A 22,486-nucleotide genomic window follows, 5' to 3' on the forward strand; every position below is an offset into this window, starting at 1 on the left:
ATCGACATAGTCCTCGCAAGGGGTGCGAGAGAAATGGACATCAACAGGAAATGTTCTTCCAGGAATGATAAATTCTGGAGCACCGCCAAAGAACCTCGAAAACCGGTCGGCGTTCATAGTGGCTGATGTGACGATCAATTTTAAATCTCTCCGCCGAGCCAATATCTTCTTTAGCAGACCCATCAGAACATCAGTGTTGAGGGCACGCTCGTGTGCCTCATCCATAATAATACAAGAGTATTTGTCAAGGTCGGTCTGGACAAGTGACTCTCGAAGGAGAACACCATCCGTCATATACTTAATGGCCGTGTTCGGACCGGTGCAGTCCTCGAATCTGATAGCATATCCAACAAGATCTCCCAGGTCAACTTCCATCTCTTCACTAACTCGCTTTGCGACGCTCATTGCAGCTACCCGGCGGGGTTGTGTACACCCGATCATTCCAAACTTTCCGTAGCCATCCTCGTGGAGAAACTGTGTCAGTTGCGTCGTCTTTCCGGAGCCCGTCTCTCCAACAACCACAACCACCTGGTTATCACGTATAACTCGCAAAAGATCTTCCCGGACTGCAAATGCGGGCAAGAACTCTCGTTGCTCGCGAAGCGTTTTGCTCTTACTGAAAGAGCTTTGGCCACCCTCGTCCTGTTTTTTCATATGTTGTGCAAACCTATTCCCGCCCTTATAGACATCCTCCACAGGCATTGCGACAGCAGTGTCACCTTCGTCTTCCTTCACCCCCATCAGGTTTCCCAGCGCGGTGCCGGCAACCGTGGTTGCTTCCTGTGCCTGCTTCTGTCGCTCCCGCTGTTGTCGCCGGTCTCGCACAACTTTGCTCCCTTTTCGGCTAAAGACAGCCATGTCACTCTGTGGATCTCGGACTGCCGAGATGGGCTCCAGTTGCTTTGTGAAGATCGTGCGGCCATCGAGGAAAGGTGGACGAAGGTCATGGACGAGTAAATGGACACGAGTGCCCTCCTCATCTTCGGGCATAAAATCGCCATCGAAATCGCGTCTCTGGGCGACACCGGAGGTGAGCATCCGGTTCGTCTCCCAGTTGTCGATATCTTTGCGCTTTGCATCGCGGAGTGGCGCCGGAATATTCGAGCTTTTCTGCCTTTTTGCAGGAGGCTCGTTTGACGCCATTGTGGATTTGGTATACCACTGGTATAGCGCACAGATACGTTTTCTCGAAAGGTGGACGAGTCCGTAATATCCAGAAGAATCGCTCTCCTGGCGGTTGATGGAGAAAGTTATTGATCAGAACGAAAGCCGCGGGCTTGATATGAGAAATCAAACAGTGCAAACATTGTATGACAATCACGTGCAACTTATCTCAGGTAGCTACTGGGCTCCGTTGACAATGGATTTAGTATATCTTATTCTTTTTATCTAATTTTAATTTTAATATAACCCTGGATGCCATGCTCGAATAGTCTGTCACTGCTGTTGTGGTTGAAGGCACGGTTTCCTGATATCTACAGTACTTCGTAGCTCAATAAGGCTTGGCTAAAAAGTGGCCGATAACAGTCCGCCCCGCATAAACGATTCCAGGTTTGCACTTACACTGCGCAACCAATACCCAGACAAAATGGCTAGTCAACAGCAAATCAATCCAAAGAAGCAACAAGGTACGCAGCTAGCGCGTTTCTTGTTTCACGATCTGAGGCTAATGTCGCTCAGAGCTTCAAACCCAGTACACCACCTACAAGAACACACTCCAACAGCTTGCCCAAAAAATCGGAGATATCGAGACGGAGGCTGAAGAGCACAAGTGAGTTTTTTTTTTCCGATGTGTTCTCCTGTGACGGTTTCCCTAAAGTCATTCCTTGGCTAATTCTAACACTCATGTGTGCAGACTCGTGATCGATACCTTAGAACCCCTGCCTCAAGATCGGACATGTTTTCGGATGGTGAACGGAGTTTTAGTTGAGCGGACAGTCAGCGACGTTTTACCTACGTTGAAAACAAATTCCGATGGTCTAAAACAGGTGTTGGAGGAATTGCTGAAGTCGTACAAGTCGAAGCAGGCGGAGATGGACAGTTGGAAGGTTTGTCCGCTGGCCCTGCTAGGCATATCCTTCCGTAATGTCAAGAGGGGAGTTACTGACCTTTTACACAACAGAAAAAGAATAACATTCAAGTTGTACAACCATAAGATTATGATTTATGAATAAAATTACGCTTGTTCGCGCATCGTGGATTCCACCTCTAAGCCGAGTGTACCATATACTTGATCGCAGATGATTGCAGACCAAAGAGTTAGCTATTGTGTTGGCTTGCTAGGTATCTATCTATAATGTTTGATACAGCGATTATTCCTGGCGTGCTTAATTTCTTGGACACCGAATGTTCAGGTCTCGCCACCTATCCGTCGACAGTTCTGAGATAAAATCTCCGGGAAGTGGGACGAAGAGAGGATGGTAAGAGAAGGATGAGCCATCCATGCACTTGTGCCTAAAGATCAAGGCTGGCATGATTGATATATGCTGTCCAAATTACAATTGTCCGCCTGAAGCAATGCAAAAGCTTGCATTAATTCTCTCAAAGAACATCAATTTATGTCATTCTCATACCACATACTTGAGAGTCCCAGAAGACATGGATGTCCGATCTGAGTTAGTGGGTGAATCATCCTGGCCAACCGTGATAAGGCGCCTATGCATCCATTAGGCGCACATGGAAGGTTGACTCGACTGAGTTGTCCATTTGATCAAGCCCGATCACACAATACGTAGGTGTTTGTCAAGGGCGTTAAAGTGAGTCTCTGTCTTGGCTGCAGCAGTCCTGTTAGTGTTGAGGCTGCAATCCTCGATGGCAATTTGGGGTAAGTGCACATCCGATACATGCACCATGCAGCTGGGCTGGCGCCATCGTTGGCCGCTTCACATCAGCCTTAGATGATTAAAAGCCGAGACCATGAGATGCTGGACTTTGAATCTGCGTTCTGGGCTCTGGAGATGTAGATTCCCAGAAGCGAACTCAGCAGGCGCTCTGGAAAGGGTCTGGGACACCGCTGTGAGCGACGTTGGTTTTTAGCTGCATATTTTTCGGCTTGTCCCATCTGGGGTATGCCTTGATTTCATCTCCTGTTTGCTGGATATCAACTACGGAGTACAGTTGCTGGTTGATGCCTTGGCTAACAAACGCTAATCATGGTAAGCGAGAAGAACACGGTAGAACTCTCAGAACTGGCCTGTTTGTTGAAAATACGGCCAGTGCTGACGGAAATTTCAATCCCACGGAGGAACTGATAGGGCGTCAGCCTGCGCCTTAGCTGATCCCTGACAGGATCCGAGGCCAAGGATATGAGCTGTCGAACTATCTGCGGCGGTTGCTTGTGGATTTGGGTGAAACCAGCAGATTCACGCAGCTATCACGATAAATATAACAATGATATTCATCACAGCGAAAATACTGCAAGTAACTACTAACCATTCACTCCGTATATTGCAGCCGGTGAAGTTGATGATGTCAAGAACAGAGGGAGGTGCAAGCCGATGTTGAGGTCACGTGTAATACAGCACAGATACAGGCCCCCACCTCTATTTCCTTCATCTGCCGTGCAAACCATCCCACGCTTAACCCTAAGTGGCAGTCTGGGAGGTATCAAAACGTTCCAGGGCTGTCACGGAGACCTAATCCTATGGGTTCAGAAAGCAGTTCAACATCCCCCTGCAGCTCTTCTTCCTCTTTCTTCCCTTCTCCTCTCGAGCATTATTCAAACCAATTCGTCCAATCGCGGAAGCATCTGCCGCCAGGTCCATTCTCTTGTTCAGAGGACGACCATCTATCTTGTCTTCGGGGCTTCCTGGCGTTGTTTCGCGTGTACTTGGAATCTCCATCAGCCAGTGATCGTGCTCCTCAGCCAGGGACTTCTGGTTCGCCAATTGCCTGCTGCGCGCATCGCGGCCGTCTCCAGTAATTACCTACCCTATCTCCCACGCGCCCCTCCCCCTCCAGCAGGCCAATTATTTACTTGACACGCCAGATCTATTCCACAAGCATTTGAGTCCGAAAAGAATAACCCGACAATCGCCTCGTGCTCTTTTGCCGGACTGCCCTCCCACCTGCGCAACGTGCCACTGCCAGTCATTGGCCCACAGCGTTACTTTTGGATCTGCCGCCCTGAGCGCATCGCTGACGTACCTGTCCTTATCGCTTCTCTGCTGTAAGTTATCCCCAAAACGCGCTCCCCTGAACCACGCAGGGCGTCTTGAATTTCGAGAACCCTAGCGCGATATCCCCAACCCTGGGCCTCAAGCTACGCTCTTCCACCCAATAAACAATTAAAGAAAATATGAAATAAAATAAAAAGGCCGTCTGGTCTGCTTAGCACATTTTCCATGTCATCAGCGAATGAGATCCTCCCCGCATCTCATTTCCACCGCTAGGGCAGAATTGTCATGGACGCGTTTGCCAATCCCCCACACGCCCTGGCCACTGCCTTTTTGTCCCTGTTCGGGCTGTTGTGAAGCAACTCGCTGCCCAGCCCGATGCGCTTTGCTTTCTTTGGTTCATGAGCCTTGATTTTGCGTGGTGTGCACTCTCTGACGTGGATGCCAACAGAGCTTAACCTAAGTCATTCAATCTAAAAACGGAATCGCCACCACTTTCGCCAACATCTAAAACCATGTCGTCGGCCTCTCCCTCCAAGGAACCTGAGGTGGAACAGGACCCTCCATCCGGTGAAGAACAGGAGCAAATGGATAAGGACCAAGATCCCCAAGCGCAAGGTCAAGGAGAGTTCGAGGTGAAGGAGCAAGATAGATGGCTACCAATCGCAAATGGTTAGTTGCGTCCCCTTGCAGCTTTTTGCGCCCCCTGATTTGCGCGTATCTTGCGTTTATCAGCTGCTCGATTGTTGTCGGCATACTGTCCGAGCACCCCTGCCGTTCCAGTACAATTGTTCCCCGTTGGTTTCAAACGATCTAGCCCACATGTCTATGCGTCCGACTCATGTCGCCGAATATCTGGCGCTCGGTTAATGGATACCGCTGTGAATCGACTGTTACCTTTGTCTCTCAGATTCAAGCACTGTGTCTTCCAACATTGATAAACGCGCACATACTGACAGTTGCTATGCAGTTGCTCGAATCATGAAGCTGGCATTGCCAGAAAATGCAAAGATCGCAAAAGAGGCTAAAGAGTGCATGCAAGAATGCGTGAGCGAATTCATCTCCTTTATTACTAGTGAAGGTGAGTGTGCATTGTTTGTGGGATTAGACATCTATTGAAGACTGATTCGTGCGAAGCATCCGAAAAATGCCAACAGGAGAAACGCAAAACCGTTAACGGAGAAGATATCCTGTTTGCTATGACCTCGCTCGGCTTCGAAAACTATGCTGAGGCGCTCAAGATTTATTTGTCGAAATATCGAGAGGTAAGACCTGTGCAACGTCTCTAGGCAACCTTGTCTCATTCTCGGGCGGTCCCCGTACCAGGGTTTGAATTGCTAACGACTTCTAGACCCAATCCGCAAGAGGGGAGCATCAGAACCGACCGCCAAGTAGCGGATACGCTGGGGGCGGACCCGTTGGCGGGGCCGGCGCTGGTTCTGCTGCTGGGCGTCCAGGTGCAGCTGGAGCATTTCCCGATGCAACTGATAGCGCAGGCAACATCATGAACCAAGGCTTGGACCCTTCTGAACAGGATGCTTCGGCTTACGGGTACCCGCCCATGGTTGGTCAGGGTCATAACGGAGCAGGTGGTGAATCCTATTAATCTCGTCAATACCAACACACAGGTGACTTCTTGACTGTCCTAGCATCATGTAAAACTCCCGTTGCAGGGCAATCAGAGGTTCTTGTTCTTCAGCAGATTTATTGCTGGAAAGGCGGTCTTGACTTGCATCATGAGTATCATCGCAGTTTCTGGAAGCCGCTCTCTGTACGGCGTTCATATGGCCCGGGTTATTCTATCATGGGGAATTATTCACCGGAGTTTCCTAGTCGATGGAACACAGGACAAGGACTTGACGAACTTTGTTATTAGTAATTAGCGCTTCGCGTTCTTGCTTCTGCTTGTGCTGGCCCCTCTTGTCACTTTTCCACTACCCTTTTCTCGAGCTTCGTTGCCGCTTGATTCCCTCAACCTGTGTCCACACATCCCAGATTTGCGCCGGCTTATTGCAGAAGCTGTGCTTTTCAGTGCGCGTTCATTGTTCTAGGTTTTATGGGCTTTTAAATAATACACGGGCGGCGGATTATCAGGAAATGAAAGTTTGGCTGATTGATAAAGCAATTGAACTCGGGGTCTTACAGAGTGGCTATAACTAAGGATTTTTTTCTACTAGAAAATTAGAGTAAATGAAGGCTGACTGCAACCCAACCCGACATACTATATCGAGGTTACGAGCACCAAGGTCGTATGCATTCTTACCATACATACGTACGGAGCAGTACTCAACCTATCGTTCCGTGAACGATACCAAGTACTTATTCGATGGGAAAGATGGTTATGCTTGCATGAATGTCAGAAATTTATATATATGTCCAAGTTAAAAGGACGGGGGGGGCGAAGTACATCAGTGTATCATCTAAGACTAGGTATACCAAGAAACGCCAAAATGATTTCCAATGTTTCCTACCCAAGCCCATCAGACCAAAAAAGTTTTTCAAACACCAAGGTGGTAAGAAGCTAAATAGGAAAAAAAACGATGATGAGTATAGAATGCGATAGGTAAAAAGCGCTCAGGTGTATCTCTATCTCCGCAAATTACCCATGCATCCACCCACCATCCTGCAAAAGATCCGACATTGGAGTCTCCTGCCAATATATCTGGCGCCATTCGTCTTCTAATTCGGTAATTCCCTCCATTGCCGAAGGAAGAACAGGCCCCTCTAAGTCACTGAAAGAGAAAAGTTGGCGCCAATCGAGCAATTCGCGGTGATTTTCGACGGAATCCATAGGGGTTAGGTTATTAGAGGGGATCCAGGTGTCGAATGGTTGAGCCGTATGCGGGCTTAACGCTGGTGGCTGCTGTGTGGAGGAATCGGGAGTGGGGACATCATAGGATACTTGTCCGTTTGGCTGGGAAGAAGATATAATGTTGTTTGCGGGTATAGACGTGTTATTGAGATTTGCTGAATTAAAAACCGCAGGCGTGCCTTTCCGCTGCGAGGTGGACGTGTTGTTATTCGCGTTATTGTTACTGAATCGACCGGTTCCTTCGCTGGCTGTAGTTGGGCCTTGAAGGTCTTCTTGGAGTCGTCTAGATTCCTCAAACAGCCGTAGAATAGTGCTCGCATGGGACCAGAACTGGGCCAGCTCACGTAATGAATATGAAGCCGAGTCAAAACGACGAAGAGCGTTGATAGCGAGAACAGGATTGGAAAACCGTAGCTCAACCCGTACTTGAATCATTGCCGTGAATAGTGTATGCACACCGGAGTACCAGAGGAATTTAAGTCGATCATGTAACCGAAGTTCCTCGAAGATGGATGCAATAACACCCGCGGCCGCACTGCAAATTTCGGCGTCGTGCGGTCCGTAGTCATCCGAATAAGCCGAAGCCCTTGGATGGGGTCGATGGAGAAGGATTAGGAAATTATTGTATGTAAGATGAAGCATGGCAGACCAGGTATCCATATCCGACGCCCGCAGACGTAGTCTATCCGGAAGCTTCAGAGACCAGTTTGCCAGGGCTTCATCAGCCTCGGGCAGCGCAGCTTTTCGACGTTCAGCGCTGGTCCGAAGGCCGAAACGCTCACGAACAATATACGATATCATTGTACACAGCTCCGAGAAGTGAATAACGAACTCTGTCTGTACACGTGGACCACAACCTTCAAAATCCGAAGCGATTAACGGTGACACATCGGAGTCCTCGAGATTGCTAGAATTGGGGTATGTTAGCGCGTTGCTTAATGAGGAAGCTCTACGACTGTAAACAGTGGTTTGGAGCTACTTACATAGCTTGAGGTCGACCATATGACAGAGACACCATCACATCAAACTGTACTAAGATGTACCACAATCTTCTCCACATTCGACGATCCCGAGGCACGAATCTGCTGCATACTGGATTACGATGCATCCCCAGGCCAGTGGCGATTCTAGCAGCGAATCCAATCCAATAGTGTGCATTGGCGGAAACATCGTCATCGGCCGCATCCGAGTGCCAGGTCATTAAAAGTGCGGCTTGGACCAAAATGTCACGGTTTCGCTCGATTCTATAGTCGATCAACCACTTCGCACGGCGAAAGAAGATCTCCTTGAGAGCATCGCGTTCGGCCTTAGGGCGTGTAACATGCGCCCCAACTAGTAATATAGCCTGTAGAAGGAGAATTGGGGGAGCATCGGCCGGATCCCTATTGCGATACTGTGTCATGAATAAATCTTCGTCGACGATTGGATAGCCTGTATTGACATTCGTAAAATAGGCTTCCACAAGCTCATCCGCAAGCGCAGGTTCGGGTAACGTAAGTGCGTCAACGAGTAGCTGGTCCTGGCCTGTTCGTAACTGCCGTCGAGGAATTTCATTGCCCGCAAAGTGATATACATCGTCCCCGGTATCTCGTTGCTGGCGAATTAAGAATGACATATTTGAAAGTTCGTGCCCGACGTATATTGCTCGTACGCCTCTCTGAATTTCCCGACTATCTGAAGCCTCCTCATCAATCAAATTGACAAGCCTTTTCTCAATATCTGCGCGCGATTCTCCTTCAGATGCGTCAGCGGCCGGGTGTCGGGTGTACTCGGTGGAAGCCGAATTCGGCAGAACGTTTTGATAACGAGTACCATTGTTAGGATTGTTGTTGCTCGAGGTTTTGGTATCATATATATGGTTACGGCTTTTAGTCATCGGGGCACGATTCGTAGTGCCAGGTGGAGTTGTGACATCTGGCTGAACAGCACGAAATGCAGTTGTGAAAGCATTGGGCGCCACCTCCGTTGACGGAGAAGTGGGAGAAATTGACTTTAAAGCTTGTTCGTGACTAGGTGGCCGGCAACGGATCGGAACTGGGTCTAGTATCGATCGTACCGCCAGACGTTTCTTTTTCTCGTGAATTCGACAGTCGGTCTTGCCAGCGGACCGACAATTGGAACATGGCAGTCCTACAAGACGGGCGTCACATCGTACTTTGCGGCGGTGGCAGTGGATGCAGGCTGCAGAGCCTATTCGCGCAAATTGTTAGGTATCTAATACAAAGCAAAAAGGCACATTGGTGTCAGGTTGGGCTCCTGAGGTACATACCTGACTTGCGCTTATTTACACCATTACCGGGGGGTGTAACGCTGGTGGGCTGCGCTGTAGAGGACATAGCAGAAGCATTGACGAACCTATTAGGGCCTACCGACTGGCGCCTTCATTATCTGTATTCAATAGATATATTTGGAGAAGTTGCGTGAGCCGACGAGGTTCAGGACATAGTTTGCAATGATTCATTCGCCTCAGAATTGGCGCGAGGAAAAGAACGACGGCGTGCGGGAAAGCGGCGGAGGGCGATAAGAACAAGGCGGGGCCCCAACGTATCACGTGGGGTGCGGAGAGCAGATTCTAGACTAATACATACGGGCACGGATATGCAGGAAATAATTGATATTATAAATCCATTAATATACTGTTGCAAATAATTGCGCACCTGATGTCACCTAGTGAGATTTATTTCGAGCCATCATGTCCATCCATAAGGAGCGCGAGCGCAGCGTGGAAATAAGTGCCTGCTTATTCTACGGTACATAACTGATAAGTTACATATAGTCTATACATTTTCCCTCGTCTCAATTAATCATTAGAATTGGAGCCGACCCTGGAAAACCATCCTAAACCTATCGAGGTATGACAGGATACTGTTGTCGAGCCCCTTCTTCCTTAACCAGACAGACATGGCGCCGACGAAGACAGCGACAGCCACGGAGCCGATGGTTCGTCTGTGGCTCCACAAAAATCCGATGAATTTCTCCCTTCTCTCTTCGCTGCGAAGATGTTCTGTCTGCTTATAAAATAGCTTCACGGCTGCGCCCGTAGACTGTGTCCTGGAACCATCTCGGTTCGTTTTCAGGACACTGCACCAAGGAATGCTTCTCCAGACTCCCGATGGTAAGAATTCGGGTGGGTAGTCGTGGAAAAGCTGCACTGCTCGAGATATGAGGCCTTCCAAGTCAAGGGGTTGCGGCAGTTTTGAAAGAGTATAGTGTAACATTTCCGGTTCATCCTCTGGGATTTCGAGTAACTCCTTCCTGCGTGAAAGAACAATAGCAACAAAGAGATATATTGAGGCAACCGGCTCCCAAGCTAGGAAAAAGTCAAAGAGCCGCGCGATATCACTATATTCCTGGATATCGTGGGCATACAATGTGAGGGTTGCGGAGAGTGCAAAGAAAGGTCGAATACCTGAGAGGCGCTGGTGGACGGCCTTGTCGGCTTTTTGGATTATGGCTGGGATAAGCTGCAGGTGCTTGACTGCCGGCGAAAGAGACGGCAGCATGTAGTCCCTAATATGTAGCATGGATAGACGAGCAACAGCTGGAGCGGATTCGTCTTCACCAAGGACTAATAGCAAGACTTGCACAATATCATGGTAGCCTTGAAAATAGCAAAGCATAGGGTAGTTCCGCAGAACACGTTTGATCACTCGCGACAGCTCATTCTTTTTCGACGATAATACATCATCAGAGCCTGTGGACAAGGTTTCAGTATTGAGTTAGACATAGTGCACTAAGGACGACTTACACTCGGGATAGTATACAAAGGAGCGGTTCACATCCAGTCGAACTTGTTCTTCATCGCGATGGGGTGATAAGTTAGACTCAGGCGAAAGCGTACTCTGCGTGCTGTCGTCGTACTGGAGCAGGATGGGCCCTTTATTTAATTAGCGGATGAAATCCAGCAAAATCGTGGGTAACATGCAAGCTAATCGTCGGAGCTCATCCTGAAGCAAACCACCTTCGGATGTAGCGTGCGAGACCAAGGCATCTATGTCGCGGAGATCGCATGCCCTCCGGATGGCCTCAGCTTTCTCCAAATCGTGGGTCGATTGTGTCTCAGGGCTGCGCACAGAGCCGTCGGCTATAGCATCAAGCTCCTTTTCGGGGGTCTGACTTTTTGAAGAGACACTCCTTGTTTGTGGAGGTTTGTGTATATCAGCCATTTCTCGGGCTTTGTACGAATATATTAAATCGAATTGAGGGCTTCGAATCGAATATAAAAGGCAAGAATATCATTGGAAGCCATACAATGACAAGAGGCAATTCCTTTTGCTGGCGAAAAGTGGCTGCCACCTGCCGCCTGCTGCATATAAGAGGCTATCCTAGTTGCTCATATGTGGCCGTAGTTCGGAGGAAGTGTTCACAACCTGACCATCAGTCGCTATTGAACAACTAGAAAGTTAACCATAGCAGACAGATAAGCTTACATCCCGTTGGAAATCAGCCCGGAAGGTGCGACTTTCAAACCGAGTGGGTGGCCGTTCAAGGGAATGGCGATGGTTTCTGCCTAAGGCTTCACTAAATGACGCGTGGTTATTGGTCCGTCCAATTTTTCCGGCAACTGCTGAGTCATCTATATTGCAGGCATCAATGAGCTCCATTCTGAACAGCCCACCAGCCCCTCCAAGGCACCTCGGAGTGTTAGGTATCAGTTTACAGTCCAATCAACCTTGAATGACATTACTGGGACGACGATACCAATTGCAAAATCACAGGCGTGCTGCGTTTTTGGCTGCTTCTGTACCCTTACAATCAGCAGCCGCGTGATGGAATCATCTGAAATTCGTTAGCTACACTTATCCACCTCTTCCCTGCTGACAGTCAGACATGCTTGGCTGATCTCTACAACGGCTTGATATAGCTCTATGCTTCTCGTCGAGCCTAAGTCCACGGAATCAGCGAGATTTTTAGGCTACTTTTGTAAAGGATCGCCTCGGTCTTATCTTCACATTCCCCTCTGTAAGTTCTATCTTCCATAAACAACGCTTGCCACGGAACTCCTGGGATTATCGCGGGGTCTGACTTTTTGTTGTAGTTACGCAACTGCGAGAGAGGCCTTTATCTGTACAGATATATGCTCTTGATGATCTTGCTATCTTCATTCCATCCCTGTCTCGAGTCTCTTTGCCAGTTCAAAACACGGCCAGAATGAAATCAATGTCTGCAATACCAAGCATGACGAAATAAACTAGCCGGGTCCCTACCGCTTCATACTGACATTACGTTCCCGGAATTACCTTCAGGGCCCTCTCTTCCATTGTATTTGTACTTGTGTTAATCCACCATTTGAGGTTGATACAGGAAATGAAGGGAGAAGTCCCGCCCTATGGAAACCTATTGACCTAAATTATCACCATATACACGACAAAGTCTTGTCACTTTGTCACTCGCCGCCCAGATTGAGGATCCCTTGATCAACAGGTTGCTCCCTCTTGAAAAACCTCTCGGGAATTATACTCGGGACAATTACAATACGACATGTCTGGGGAGATGCCCTCTGAGAGCGAGATGGATATTGACTCGGGGCATCTAGCTAGCAAAGCAAAGCTAGGACTCCTAAGCCATACGCTAGTATCAAGTCCAATCATTCAATGGATCCTACCAGCCCGTCTCCGGAGCAAGTACCACAATGACGTTATATTTGTTGGTGAACGGTCCCTTCAGATCAAAGAAGCCATATCTGGAACACACTTGGAGGAGGTTTCTTCAAAATCTGATTTTGATGCTTATATCATGGCGGCGAAGGTGATCAATGTCAGCACAGAGCTGCCATGGGAAGCCCAAATGAGGGTTGGGTCCGATGGTGCTGATGCTACCCTGGAACTGCGAGGCGGCCTTCCTTCTCAAATAATGGTCCTCAGTCTTGCTTCGAAAGAGCTAGTATTTCTTTACTATTCGAGCGTCGCCGGTCAATTCACTCACTATCACCGACCATTGCCGAGCGATGTTAGTACTTTTGAGCGATTCGGTCGAAATATTGCTGTTGAGCCAAGGTAAGTTATGCTGCTCCGATATCTCAGGGATAGTATCATAATCCTGCTACAGGTCTAGGGCAGTTGCCGTCAGCGCCTCCTCCGATTATTTTGGTGTGTTCATTCTAAAGACGCCTCCTGTCGTTCAAACCCAAATGTCGGAGGGCCAGTTAGATCCCGTAGCAGAGGTGCGAACACAACCGTTTATCGGCTTCGAACTTATCTGCTAATAGATACTATGGTTTTCTAGGAGCGTTTTTTTCGCCTCGACGGCGATATCATCTTCATGGAATTTCTCTACCCTAAACCCGAGGACGGAGACAAGATCATTCTTCTTCTCTTAGTCTCCCACAATCAGACTACACATGCTGTATGCTACGAGTGGAACGCACGTCAAACGCTACGTCAGTCGCACCCACGTGTAACAAAAAGGAAGTTGCCGCCAGAGGATAGACTGCCCACCATGATTATACCGTTAACTAAGGCCTCTTCTTTCATGTTGGTAACCACGACTGCGATGACTATCTATAAAAACAAGCTTGACTTCCCTGGGCAGCCTACCAAATACCCGCTTCCTTTTCCTGACCGCGAGCAACAAAGATCACCTCTATGGACTCGATGGGCACGGCCATTGCGCAACTGGCTATACAACCAAAAACATGACGATATATACCTTTGTCGGGAAGATGGCAGGATAGACTACTTGGGTGTTGGGAATGAAGGTGACGTTGAGAATCAAGCCCAACTTGGTCACTTGTCTTGCGACGTCGATGCGGCCTTTGATATCTTGGATATTGGCCATGAGGGTGGTGATCTTCTTCTAGCTGCTGGTAATACCGGTGATGGAGGGCTGTTCGTACAGAAAGCCCGAGACCAGCCTCGGTGCGTCCAAAAATTTATGAACTGGTCCCCGGTTACCGACTCCGTTATTGTGAAGCCCCCTCCGAGCCCGACCGCGGTGGCGGATAATATTATTGGTGATCGGTTGTTTGTGTGCTCTGCATCATCTTTCGGTCGTGGAGCCGTGGTCGAATTGCGACACGGGATTGAAGCACAGGTTGGACTGCTTATATCCCTGGAGGAGCTTTCAGGCGCCAGGGATATATGGATTTTACCAGACAGCGCCAACGGCGGTGTTTTCATGTTAACGTCAGACCCTATGTCCTCAACCATTCTCTATCTTCCAGCCAATTTCAGTGAAGAAATATCTGCCGTTGATGAAGCCGATTGTGGATTAGACCCAAATTTACCGACCCTAGCAGCCGGGTATATTCAGCCAGGAAACCTCATCCAGGTAACTGACAGAGCGATACTCATTGGCGCGACAATCGATTCGCAGGCCCGTTGTCGCTATGAACTTGGTCGGGGCGAGATTATAGCAGTGGCGTCTATACATGGACCAGCATCCCTTATCGTTACTGCTATCCGGACTCACCAAGGAATACACATCCAATCAAAAAGAATCACTCCAGTGGACATTGGCGTCCAACTGTCCGATATTGGCCAGGCCATTGATCTAGATTATGAGCCTGTCTGTATGACGATTCAAGATCTCGACATCGGTACTCTTGTTTTTGTCGGAAGTGGAGATGGTAAGGTTCGGGTTTACCACATCGGTGGAAGCGCCAAATCTCTCCTAGACATGTCCGTCACCGTTGATAACGATGACGATATTTCAAAAGCTATTGATAGTCTTGCAATGGTTGCAAACACAAACCAGACGCCCAATAAAGTCGTCCTTCTATGTGGCCTGCGGAGCGGCTTCTTGATCATGCTTGACGTTTTGATAGACACCAACAACGTCAATTCTCCCCTAGGTATGACTCTTCGACAGAAAATTTTGGCCTTTAAGTTATATTAATACCTTACATATAGACATACGCCAAAGCACGATCAGACATCTGGGATATACATCCGTTAAAGTACAGGCTGAAGGAAGCATCGGGTTACTGACATGCGGTAATGGCTTCTGGCAATTAAACTGCTCTCAAGGAGGCCAGGCATCCGACTGCACTATTCAAAGGGTATGGATTACCGACCAAAATAATGTAAGTTTTGCCCTTCAATTTACTTCATTCGCAGTATCTCACGCTTTTAGCCCGCATATTACCCGAGAGTCATACACAGCTTCACTACGATGGGCACCGAGAATGCGGACATGAATGGCCTTTCTGGTAGCCTTTTTTGCGTCGCAGATGGGCAGTTGATGATATGCACATTGGATCATGCTGTTAGGACTATTCCTCGAAGAATCGATCTACCAGGCAGCGCGCACAAGGTGGCTTATTCGCAGCATCTAAAGAACCTAGTGGTAGCATACAGCCAAACCGCGTTCGATACTGAAACGGATCCTGTGAAACGCTATACGAGGCCATATATCGAGTTTCTTGATCCAGATTCCCAGAATCCCCTTGGCAGTTCTATGGAGGGCTTAGGTGACCAAAGAAGTAAGCCCTGGAGACCTCAAGGTGCCGCCGGCGAGAAGATCAGCTGTATTCAGGAGTGGACCCCGAGAAAAGGCGACGAAGAGTATCATTTCATCGTCATTGGGACTGCACGGCGGAATCAATCGGACCGCGGCCGGGTTATCTTCCTTCAAACTTCTCGAGACTCGCCTACGGGCCAGGTTGAGTGCTCTGTAAAGTACATCCACAAATTTGATGGCCCAGTCTATTCCATCGTCCCATATGGGGATTTCACGTTAATGGTATCCACCGGTCATGAGATTATAGCATTGGAACCAAAATTCGCGCAGCCAAGGCGAGTTCGCTCAGCAAGATTTTCGGTCTTATCTCCAGCTATCACGATGTCCTCTCACGAACCATACGTCTACCTATCAACCGCTAGGGGGTCCCTCCTGGTATTAAAAGCCACCGAGGATAAACTGACTTTACATGCATATGACCGCCAGAAGCACGATGGGCTCTCTCACATCCACATCGGCGGGCAGATGGAGCTGACTTTGGCCTCCAGCAGAGGTGGGCGGTTGAGCTTGCTCTCAGAAAATGGAGTGTCTGAAACCGATAAGATGATGCCTGTTGCGTTGTGCGAAGCGCATCTCCCATCGTCCGTGATGAAACTTATTTCTAGCTCCGAGCCGTCCCCGCTTTCGTCTCGTTCTCACACATTCTATGGAACTGCGATAAACGGTACAATATATCGTTTCTTAACTCTAGGGGAGAAAGAATGGCGTCTTCTCCGGCTGCTACAGGATCTCTGTATCCGGGATCCCGTCATATGTCCGTTCACGCCCAGAAGGAGAAGGCAGCGCAATCCGGTAGGCCATGAGCCTCTCGAGTTTAAACCGACTCATATGCACATTGACGGTGATATTCTGAGTCGGCTTGTCTCGTATGGCTCTGGCCATCTGTCGCAAATGCTCGACGGGGGACATGGAGAAGAAGGGGAGGCCTCAGACGTGAAGTCAGGACCCGCACACGATACTGCCCAAATCTTCACGGAGCTGGCTCAAGATGTACTCGGTGAGCTCACAAACCCAGCCGAAGCAGTTATGAGGTGGTTGAAGAGACTATTCCATGTAGAATTCTAAATAGTCGACTCCTCGATCACTCGAGTATATCCACCGTCTGACTCGTAAGTCTGAGAGGTTTATTTTTAAAGGTAAAAAAAAAAAAAAAACTAAAACTATTTCTGAGCAAAAGCTATAGCCAGGCTATACAAATCAGTAAAACTTACACTACGTGGTTGTAGTCTGGACCGCTGGCGGACAATGCAAACTGCAGTGCCCTGTCTTGTGCGGCTTAACAAATCGGGATGTCCTCAAAACTCCCCACCACCAAGTCCAAAATTCTTACTTACCCTCCTCCTCCCACCTCCCTACCCTCCATTACTACAGGAGCCCAAGTCATCCACGGGGCAGAATTAACAGTAATTTTCACTTACCCTCCGTCCATCTGATCTCAACTTCGTTGTTGAGAGCTACTGGACTTTTTCTCCACGGCTAGTTTTTGCCACAACTTCGCCCGACCGTTGCAAGTCGCTGGCCGAAGTACTTGATATTATTGTTCGTACCCCCACAGTAGGCCACTTAAAATTCTACTCGCCAAGAGATCTTTTACTAATATCTATCCGTTATTTTCAGGGGTTCTTTCAGACTACTCGAAGACCGCCTTATTAAACGAAGGATAACCACCCAATATGGCCCCGAAGAAGAAGGGAAACAGAAAGCAGGAGGAAGACTGGGAAGCAGAACTAGGAGAGAGCATTCCTGCTGCGGGTGGTGACAGCCCAACTCAGGACGACGCTCCTCCCGCTGAGGATGGCGATGATGGGGAGGCTGCGGGCAGTGGCGGCCTGCTCGCTGCTCTGAGGAAGAACAAAACCAAGAAGGCCAAAAAGGGAAAGCCTGCAAACGACTTCGTCGAGGGCGAGGATGCTTCGGAAGGAGCAAACGGGGATGCAGACTTTTCCAGCAAACAACCCGAAGAGGGCACATTCGATGAGGATGATGTTTTTGCTGGAAAGAAAAGCAAGCCTATCAAGGCTGTCGAAACACCGACAACCGAGCCTGACGATGACTCCGGGCCCCGCGTGAAGACAAAGAAGGAGAAGGAAAGAGAAAAGAAAGAGAGAGAAAAGCAGCGAAAGAGAGAACAGGTAGGCTCTTCTCTAGCATTCTACTTGCCAGTCTGTTTGGTGTTCTGTAGCTGACCACTCTCACCCCTTAGGCGGCTGCAAAGAAGAAGACCGTTGAACCTAAACAGGCCCAGCAAACGAAGCCTGAACCGAAGAAGGAAGAGCCCGCCGCCACACCCGCCGCCCCTGCGCCTGAGCCTGCTGGTGGTAAGAAGAAGAAGGTCCCTGCTCATTTGCTTGCAATCCAAAAACAACAGGAAGCTCTTAGGCAGCAGCGCGAGGAGGAAGAACGTCGCATAGCAGAGGAAAAGGCTGCTGAAGAGGCGCAACGACTTTTAACTGAGGAAGAGGCCAAGAAGAAGGAAGAGGCTCGCCAGCGAAAGAAGGAGAAGGAGAGGGAAAGGAAAGAACAGCTGAAGAAGGAAGGAAAACTTCTTACGAAGGCTCAGAAGGAAGCCAAGGAACGAAATGAGCTGCGTATGAAGCAAATGCTTGCTGCAGGTGTTGGTACTGTTGCTGGTTTGGAGGAAGGTGGCGCTGAGAAGAAGAGGCCTGTTTATGAAAACAAGAAGAAGAAGGGCCCTAAGAAAAATGAGGAGGATCTCGAGGCTGCCGCGGCTCGGGCTAAGGCTCAGCGTGAAGCCGAAGACGAACGACGAAGAAAAGAAGAGGAGGAGAGAAAAGCTAAAGCTAAGGCCGAAGCTGAAGCTGCTGCTGGCGAGGAGAGCGAAGATGACGACTGGGAAAAGGCAGCTGACGCCGAGGATGTAAAGGATAGCTGGGATGCACCCAGTGACGAGGAAGAGACAGAAAAGAAACCCGCTGCTGCCAACGGCCAAGAAAAGAAGTTACCAGAGCGACCTGCAGCTAAGCCTGCTCAGGGAGAGTCCGATGAGGAATCAGAAGAAGACTCCGACGAAGAATCAGACTCTGAAGACGAAGAACAGTCCGCGACTCAAAAGGCAATTGCCCAGAGGAAGGCAGAAGCTGCTGAGCGGAGAAAGAAGCAACACGAAGAGGCTTTGGCAGCCCGGTCAAAAGATAACTTGCGTTCTCCCATTTGTTGTATCCTGGGTCACGTCGACACTGGTAAGACAAAGCTTCTGGATAAGGTTCGACAGACAAACGTCCAAGAAGGTGAGGCTGGTGGTATTACCCAGCAAATTGGTGCTACATACTTCCCTGTCGAGTCTCTGCGTCAGAAGACTGCTGTTGTCAACAAAGATGGCAAGTTCGACTTCAAAATCCCAGGTCTGCTCGTTATCGATACCCCCGGTCACGAGTCTTTCTCCAACCTGCGATCTAGAGGTTCGTCTCTTTGTAACATTGCCATTCTCGTCGTCGATATCATGCACGGTCTCGAACCGCAAACTCTAGAGTCTATGAGACTCCTCCGTGACCGTCGTACTCCATTTATCGTTGCCTTAAACAAGATCGATCGTCTGTATGGCTGGAAGAAGATTGACAACAACGGCTTCCAGGAGAGTTTGGCAATGCAGAGCAAGGGCGTTCAGAACGAGTTCCGCACGCGTCTCGAGCGAACCAAGCTCCTCTTCGCCGAGCAAGGTTTCAACTCCGAGCTCTTCTACGAGAACAAGTCGATGTCCCGGAATGTGTCTCTCGTACCAACGTCCGCCCACACGGGTGAGGGTGTTCCCGACATGTTGAAGCTTTTGACAAGCTTGACCCAGGAGCGTATGACCAACTCTCTGATGTACTTGTCCGAGGTTGAGTGCACTGTTCTTGAGGTGAAGGTCATCGAAGGTCTCGGTACAACAATCGACGTTGTCCTCTCGAATGGTATCCTGCGGGAGGGTGATCGGGTTGTGTTGTGCGGTCTTAACGGCCCTATATCAACCAATATTCGAGCGTTGCTCACCCCTGCTCCTCTAAAGGAGCTCCGATTGAAGTCTCAATATGTCCACAACAAGGAGGTCAAGGCAGCTCTTGGTGTTAAGATCGCAGCCAATGACCTGGAACACGCCATCGCTGGTTCCCGCCTCATGGTCGTCGGACCCGACGATGACGAGGAGGACATCGAAGAGGAAGTTATGTCTGATCTCGAGAACCTGCTCAGCAAGGTCTCCAAGGATATGCGCGGTGTCAGTGTTCAAGCTTCCACCCTCGGCTCCCTCGAGGCGCTGCTTGAGTTCCTCCGTGTTTCCAAGATCCCAGTTGCGAATATCTCCATCGGTCCCGTGTATAAGCGCGATGTGATTATGTGCGGTACAATGTTGGAGAAGGCCAAGGAATTCGCGGTCATGTTATGTTTCGATGTTAAGGTTGACAAGGAAGCGCAAGCCTACGCAGACGACGTTGGTGTCAAGATCTTTACTGCAGACATCATCTACCACCTGTTTGATGACTTCACCAAGCACATGGCAGAGCTCACAGAGCGCAAGAAGGAAGAGGCGAAACTCCTTGCCGTCTTTCCGTGTGTTCTGAAGACTGTGGCCGTCTTCAACAAGAAGGATCCTATCGTCATCGGTGTCGATGTTGCTGAGGGCAGCCTGCGGTTGCACACACCTCTATCTGCCATCAAGACAAATGGAGCAACTGGTGCTAAGGAAATTGTCGAGCTCGGAAGAGTGTAAGTTTTCTATGAGACCTCTCACATCTTATAGTCAACGCTAACATTCCTATCTAGTGTGGGTATTGAACGCGATCACAAGCCAGTCCAGGTTGTTAAGAGAGGACAGCCCTCCGTTGCGGTCAAGATTGAAGGCTCCAACCAACCCATGTACGGTCGTCAATTAGAGGAGTCCGACACGCTGTACTCTCACATCTCTCGTGCAAGTATCGACACGCTGAAGGAGTTCTACCGCGCTGATGTATCCATGGAAGAATGGGCCCTTATCAAGAAGCTCAAGCCCGCTTTCGACATTCCTTAAGCGATCTGGACTGATGTGGTTACGGAGCCCCTATTCCCCAATGGGCTCCGTTCCATCTGCTCTTGGCCGCCTTGACAGAACCAAGGTGGCATACAAACGATCTGAATGGGAACCGTCCAATGATTTATGATGTGATACGATAACATCTTTAACATATGACAAGATCGAGGAGTGGAATATCGATGGACTAGCGGCTATGGCATGGATTTTTAGGAATGTACATGACTTAGAACTCAAAAATAGGGTGTAGTTGATACCTAGCTTTTATATGGCTGAAGTTAACACAGAAAAGAATGGTTGGATAATGTCTTTAGTATCAATTGTACACGGTACATATGTAGTATTCACACCATTCGATGTTCATTTTATGCGGCTGAGGATAAGATAATCGACCCAGATGAAACTCAGCCAACTACTTACTCATACCCTTCCCATTCCTCAGCCCTTCCTCCATTCTTTGCCCAGTCCAGCCAGCTCCCGTCATATACCCCAATCCTCTGCGGGTCATACCCAGCTTGGACGGCCAACTGCGCCGCGGCCCTGGCCCTCACTCCCGCCTTGCAGTAGAATACTATATCACTCCCATCTGCATCCGAGCCCGCGCCGGGCTTGGGATACCCAAACCTGGTCTCAAATTCATCCGGCGTCAAGAAGAGGGCATCCGGCTGGGAAGCTAGCGGTACGGCAACTGCGGATGGGATGACACCGGTACTGGTAAGTTCGGCCGGTTCGCGGACGTCAACTAGGATGAGGTTCTTTTGGGGCGAAGAAGGTGGTGTGTCTGGCGTTTCTGAAGGGAGACGCGCATTTATCTGTTCGGATAGTTCAGTGTTAGACAATGCGTTCTATTCTTCTCTACGCTTGTTTGAGGGGTTGGTATAGGTGGAGGGATACGTCTTCAAAGCCCCATTGTCGGAATGTAGGGCTACCGCTCTGCTCGCTGTTCCAGCGAACGGCTGATAGTGGTACTCGCGGGAAACACTGTGTTGGACCAGTCTGCACCCGCCAGCGCCGGGAGTATTGGCTGGCTTGGGACTGGCTGCGGCGTGCGAGGCATAATGTTGAGAGTTGTCGGCCGGTGCGGAGGTTTCGGGCTGCGGTACGCTCACTGGGGAGAGCATACTTGATGGCGCGCGAGGCAAGGGACGCAACGTCACCTGGTCGGTGTCTGACGGAAATTAGGGAGGTCATTTTTAAACTTTTGATCGCAATGGGGATGTTGCAAAACGATGGAGAGCTGGAGTAGTCGCGAATTCTCGGTTTCCTCGGGTGATGTCACGGCCGAAGTCCACCGCCCAGCTTCACAATACGTACTCTGCGATGAACTACAACGGCCTTGGCTGATGAACTCACTGGTATCTGACGCTTGAAATCCTTGTGGTAGTTGGGTTTATTGGCTTGCATTGGACCAAGGTCGACCGCAGATGCGTTTGCAAATTCAATCATACTCGGCCTAACCTGCTACGAACAGTCAAATATATATCGAGGTTGTGGTTATTGTTGTATTGAATCCATAGAGTCAGCAACAACTTCAAATAATATTTAAGGTATAGAATTCCGAGCATCTGGCATATAAACTCTGATAGAAGCCATGTTTATAATAAAGAATGAGTCAATTTTATTAGTTTTCTTCAGATGCTCCAGCAAAAACATCCAAAATCTAAGGACGATGTATAATAGTATATATTGGGTATATGATGGTTAAACTTTAAACGTATCGCAACTGATCACCCCCGATGGTCTAGTTGGATATGGCGTTCGGCTGTAATATCACGTGGTAACCCAGTTACCACCTTTGTAACCGAAAGGTCGCCGGCTCGATTCCGGCTCGGGGGAGTCATTTTTTTTTTTGAAATTTTTATCATTAGTCGAAGTATTTGTCTTTCCCCCCTTCTGTCCGACAGCAGGTGCAATATTATTTATTGCTCTGCCGTTCTTTGACACGTAGGGCCAAAGGATATTTCCTATGGTTCCGATTGAAAAATGAACACTCTTTTGGAAAGTCACCGGCCCGGGCTGTATAACCGACAACTTGGAAGACAATCTAGTTCTGATATCGGCGCCGCGGCAGACTGGTTGAAGCAGCTAGACTCGCCA

The 22,486-nt window shown here is 49.1% G+C and overlaps 8 protein-coding genes and 1 non-coding gene across 9 annotated transcripts; 6 read left to right on the forward strand and 3 right to left on the reverse strand.

Annotated features, from left to right (window-relative positions):
- Positions 1–1,588: 1,588 nt before the first annotated feature.
- ASPSYDRAFT_149154 (putative prefoldin subunit 2) lies at positions 1,589–2,155 on the forward strand (the record flags this gene model as incomplete). Its single annotated transcript, XM_040841873.1, has 4 exons — positions 1,589–1,628; positions 1,681–1,771; positions 1,856–2,048; positions 2,123–2,155. The coding sequence occupies 4 exons, from the start codon at positions 1,589–1,591 to the stop codon at positions 2,153–2,155; spliced, it is 357 nt and encodes a 118-aa protein (XP_040703936.1).
- A 1,124-nt stretch (positions 2,156–3,279) lies between these two features.
- Positions 3,280–4,729, forward strand: ASPSYDRAFT_923218 (uncharacterized protein). Its single transcript, XM_040852653.1, has 3 exons — positions 3,280–3,918; positions 3,989–4,168; positions 4,567–4,729. Coding segments are annotated over exons 1-3 (603 nt in total). The 5' UTR covers positions 3,280–3,497; the 3' UTR covers positions 4,569–4,729.
- ASPSYDRAFT_923119 (nuclear transcription factor Y subunit beta) lies at positions 4,485–6,095 on the forward strand. Its single transcript, XM_040852651.1, has 5 exons — positions 4,485–4,512; positions 4,567–4,787; positions 5,086–5,196; positions 5,253–5,380; positions 5,467–6,095. The coding sequence occupies exons 2-5, from the start codon at positions 4,631–4,633 to the stop codon at positions 5,719–5,721; spliced, it is 651 nt and encodes a 216-aa protein (XP_040703938.1). The 5' UTR covers positions 4,485–4,512; positions 4,567–4,630; the 3' UTR covers positions 5,722–6,095.
- A 619-nt stretch (positions 6,096–6,714) lies between these two features.
- On the reverse strand, positions 6,715–9,263 carry ASPSYDRAFT_89015 (uncharacterized protein; the record flags this gene model as incomplete). The annotated part of the gene is made up of 3 exons (XM_040852097.1): positions 6,715–7,834; positions 7,911–9,117; positions 9,197–9,263. 3 exons carry the CDS (start codon positions 9,261–9,263, stop codon positions 6,715–6,717), a joined length of 2,394 nt encoding a protein of 797 aa, XP_040703939.1.
- A 314-nt stretch (positions 9,264–9,577) lies between these two features.
- Positions 9,578–11,401, reverse strand: ASPSYDRAFT_44545 (TBC domain-containing protein). Its single transcript, XM_040846867.1, has 3 exons — positions 10,853–11,401; positions 10,676–10,804; positions 9,578–10,621 (listed from the first exon to the last, which is right to left on the reverse strand). The coding sequence occupies exons 1-3, from the start codon at positions 11,091–11,093 to the stop codon at positions 9,735–9,737; spliced, it is 1,257 nt and encodes a 418-aa protein (XP_040703940.1). The 5' UTR covers positions 11,094–11,401; the 3' UTR covers positions 9,578–9,734.
- Positions 11,402–12,408: 1,007 nt separating this feature from the next.
- Positions 12,409–16,452, forward strand: thtA (the record flags this gene model as incomplete). Its single annotated transcript, XM_040852098.1, has 5 exons — positions 12,409–12,923; positions 12,982–13,090; positions 13,153–14,719; positions 14,778–14,950; positions 15,001–16,452. 5 exons carry the CDS (start codon positions 12,409–12,411, stop codon positions 16,450–16,452), a joined length of 3,816 nt encoding a protein of 1,271 aa, XP_040703941.1.
- A 433-nt stretch (positions 16,453–16,885) lies between these two features.
- Positions 16,886–20,808, forward strand: ASPSYDRAFT_923332 (putative mitochondrial translation initiation factor IF-2). The gene is made up of 4 exons (XM_040852658.1): positions 16,886–16,926; positions 17,005–17,519; positions 17,591–20,088; positions 20,146–20,808. The coding sequence occupies exons 2-4, from the start codon at positions 17,061–17,063 to the stop codon at positions 20,387–20,389; spliced, it is 3,201 nt and encodes a 1,066-aa protein (XP_040703942.1). The 5' UTR covers positions 16,886–16,926; positions 17,005–17,060; the 3' UTR covers positions 20,390–20,808.
- On the reverse strand, positions 20,806–21,580 carry ASPSYDRAFT_89019 (rhodanese-like domain-containing protein; the record flags this gene model as incomplete). The annotated part of the gene is made up of 2 exons (XM_040852099.1): positions 20,806–21,201; positions 21,284–21,580. 2 exons carry the CDS (start codon positions 21,578–21,580, stop codon positions 20,806–20,808), a joined length of 693 nt encoding a protein of 230 aa, XP_040703943.1.
- A 539-nt stretch (positions 21,581–22,119) lies between these two features.
- On the forward strand, positions 22,120–22,225 carry ASPSYDRAFT_t72. The gene has a single exon. It is a non-coding gene; the product is annotated as a tRNA-Tyr (tRNA).
- Positions 22,226–22,486: the final 261 nt, after the last annotated feature.

The sequence above is a fragment of the Aspergillus sydowii genome (assembly GCF_001890705.1).
Source record: "Aspergillus sydowii CBS 593.65 unplaced genomic scaffold ASPSYscaffold_4, whole genome shotgun sequence".
Taxonomy (NCBI): Eukaryota; Fungi; Ascomycota; class Eurotiomycetes; order Eurotiales; family Aspergillaceae; genus Aspergillus; species Aspergillus sydowii.

Bases quoted from the DNA above. Each gene is read 5' to 3' on its own strand.
- ASPSYDRAFT_923218 (XM_040852653.1), top strand. From the start codon at position 3,498: ATGTTGAGGTCACGTGTAATACAGCACAGATACAGGCCCCCACCTCTA. The intron at 3,919-3,988 runs GTAATTACCTAC...TTGACACGCCAG, and splicing joins GCGCATCGCGGCCGTCTCCA to ATCTATTCCACAAGCATTTG.
- ASPSYDRAFT_923119 (XM_040852651.1), top strand. From the start codon at position 4,631: ATGTCGTCGGCCTCTCCCTCCAAGGAACCTGAGGTGGAACAGGACCCT. The intron at 4,788-5,085 runs GTTAGTTGCGTC...GTTGCTATGCAG, and splicing joins ATGGCTACCAATCGCAAATG to TTGCTCGAATCATGAAGCTG. The intron at 5,197-5,252 runs GTGAGTGTGCAT...ATTCGTGCGAAG, and splicing joins CTCCTTTATTACTAGTGAAG to CATCCGAAAAATGCCAACAG.
- ASPSYDRAFT_44545 (XM_040846867.1), bottom strand. From the start codon at position 11,093: ATGGCTGATATACACAAACCTCCACAAACAAGGAGTGTCTCTTCAAAA. The intron at 10,805-10,852 runs GCATGTTACCCA...AATTAAATAAAG, and splicing joins TGAGCTCCGACGATTAGCTT to GGCCCATCCTGCTCCAGTAC. The intron at 10,622-10,675 runs GTAAGTCGTCCT...CCTTGTCCACAG, and splicing joins CTTTGTATACTATCCCGAGT to GCTCTGATGATGTATTATCG.
- ASPSYDRAFT_923332 (XM_040852658.1), top strand. From the start codon at position 17,061: ATGGCCCCGAAGAAGAAGGGAAACAGAAAGCAGGAGGAAGACTGGGAA. The intron at 17,520-17,590 runs GTAGGCTCTTCT...CTCACCCCTTAG, and splicing joins AGCAGCGAAAGAGAGAACAG to GCGGCTGCAAAGAAGAAGAC. The intron at 20,089-20,145 runs GTAAGTTTTCTA...ATTCCTATCTAG, and splicing joins ATTGTCGAGCTCGGAAGAGT to TGTGGGTATTGAACGCGATC.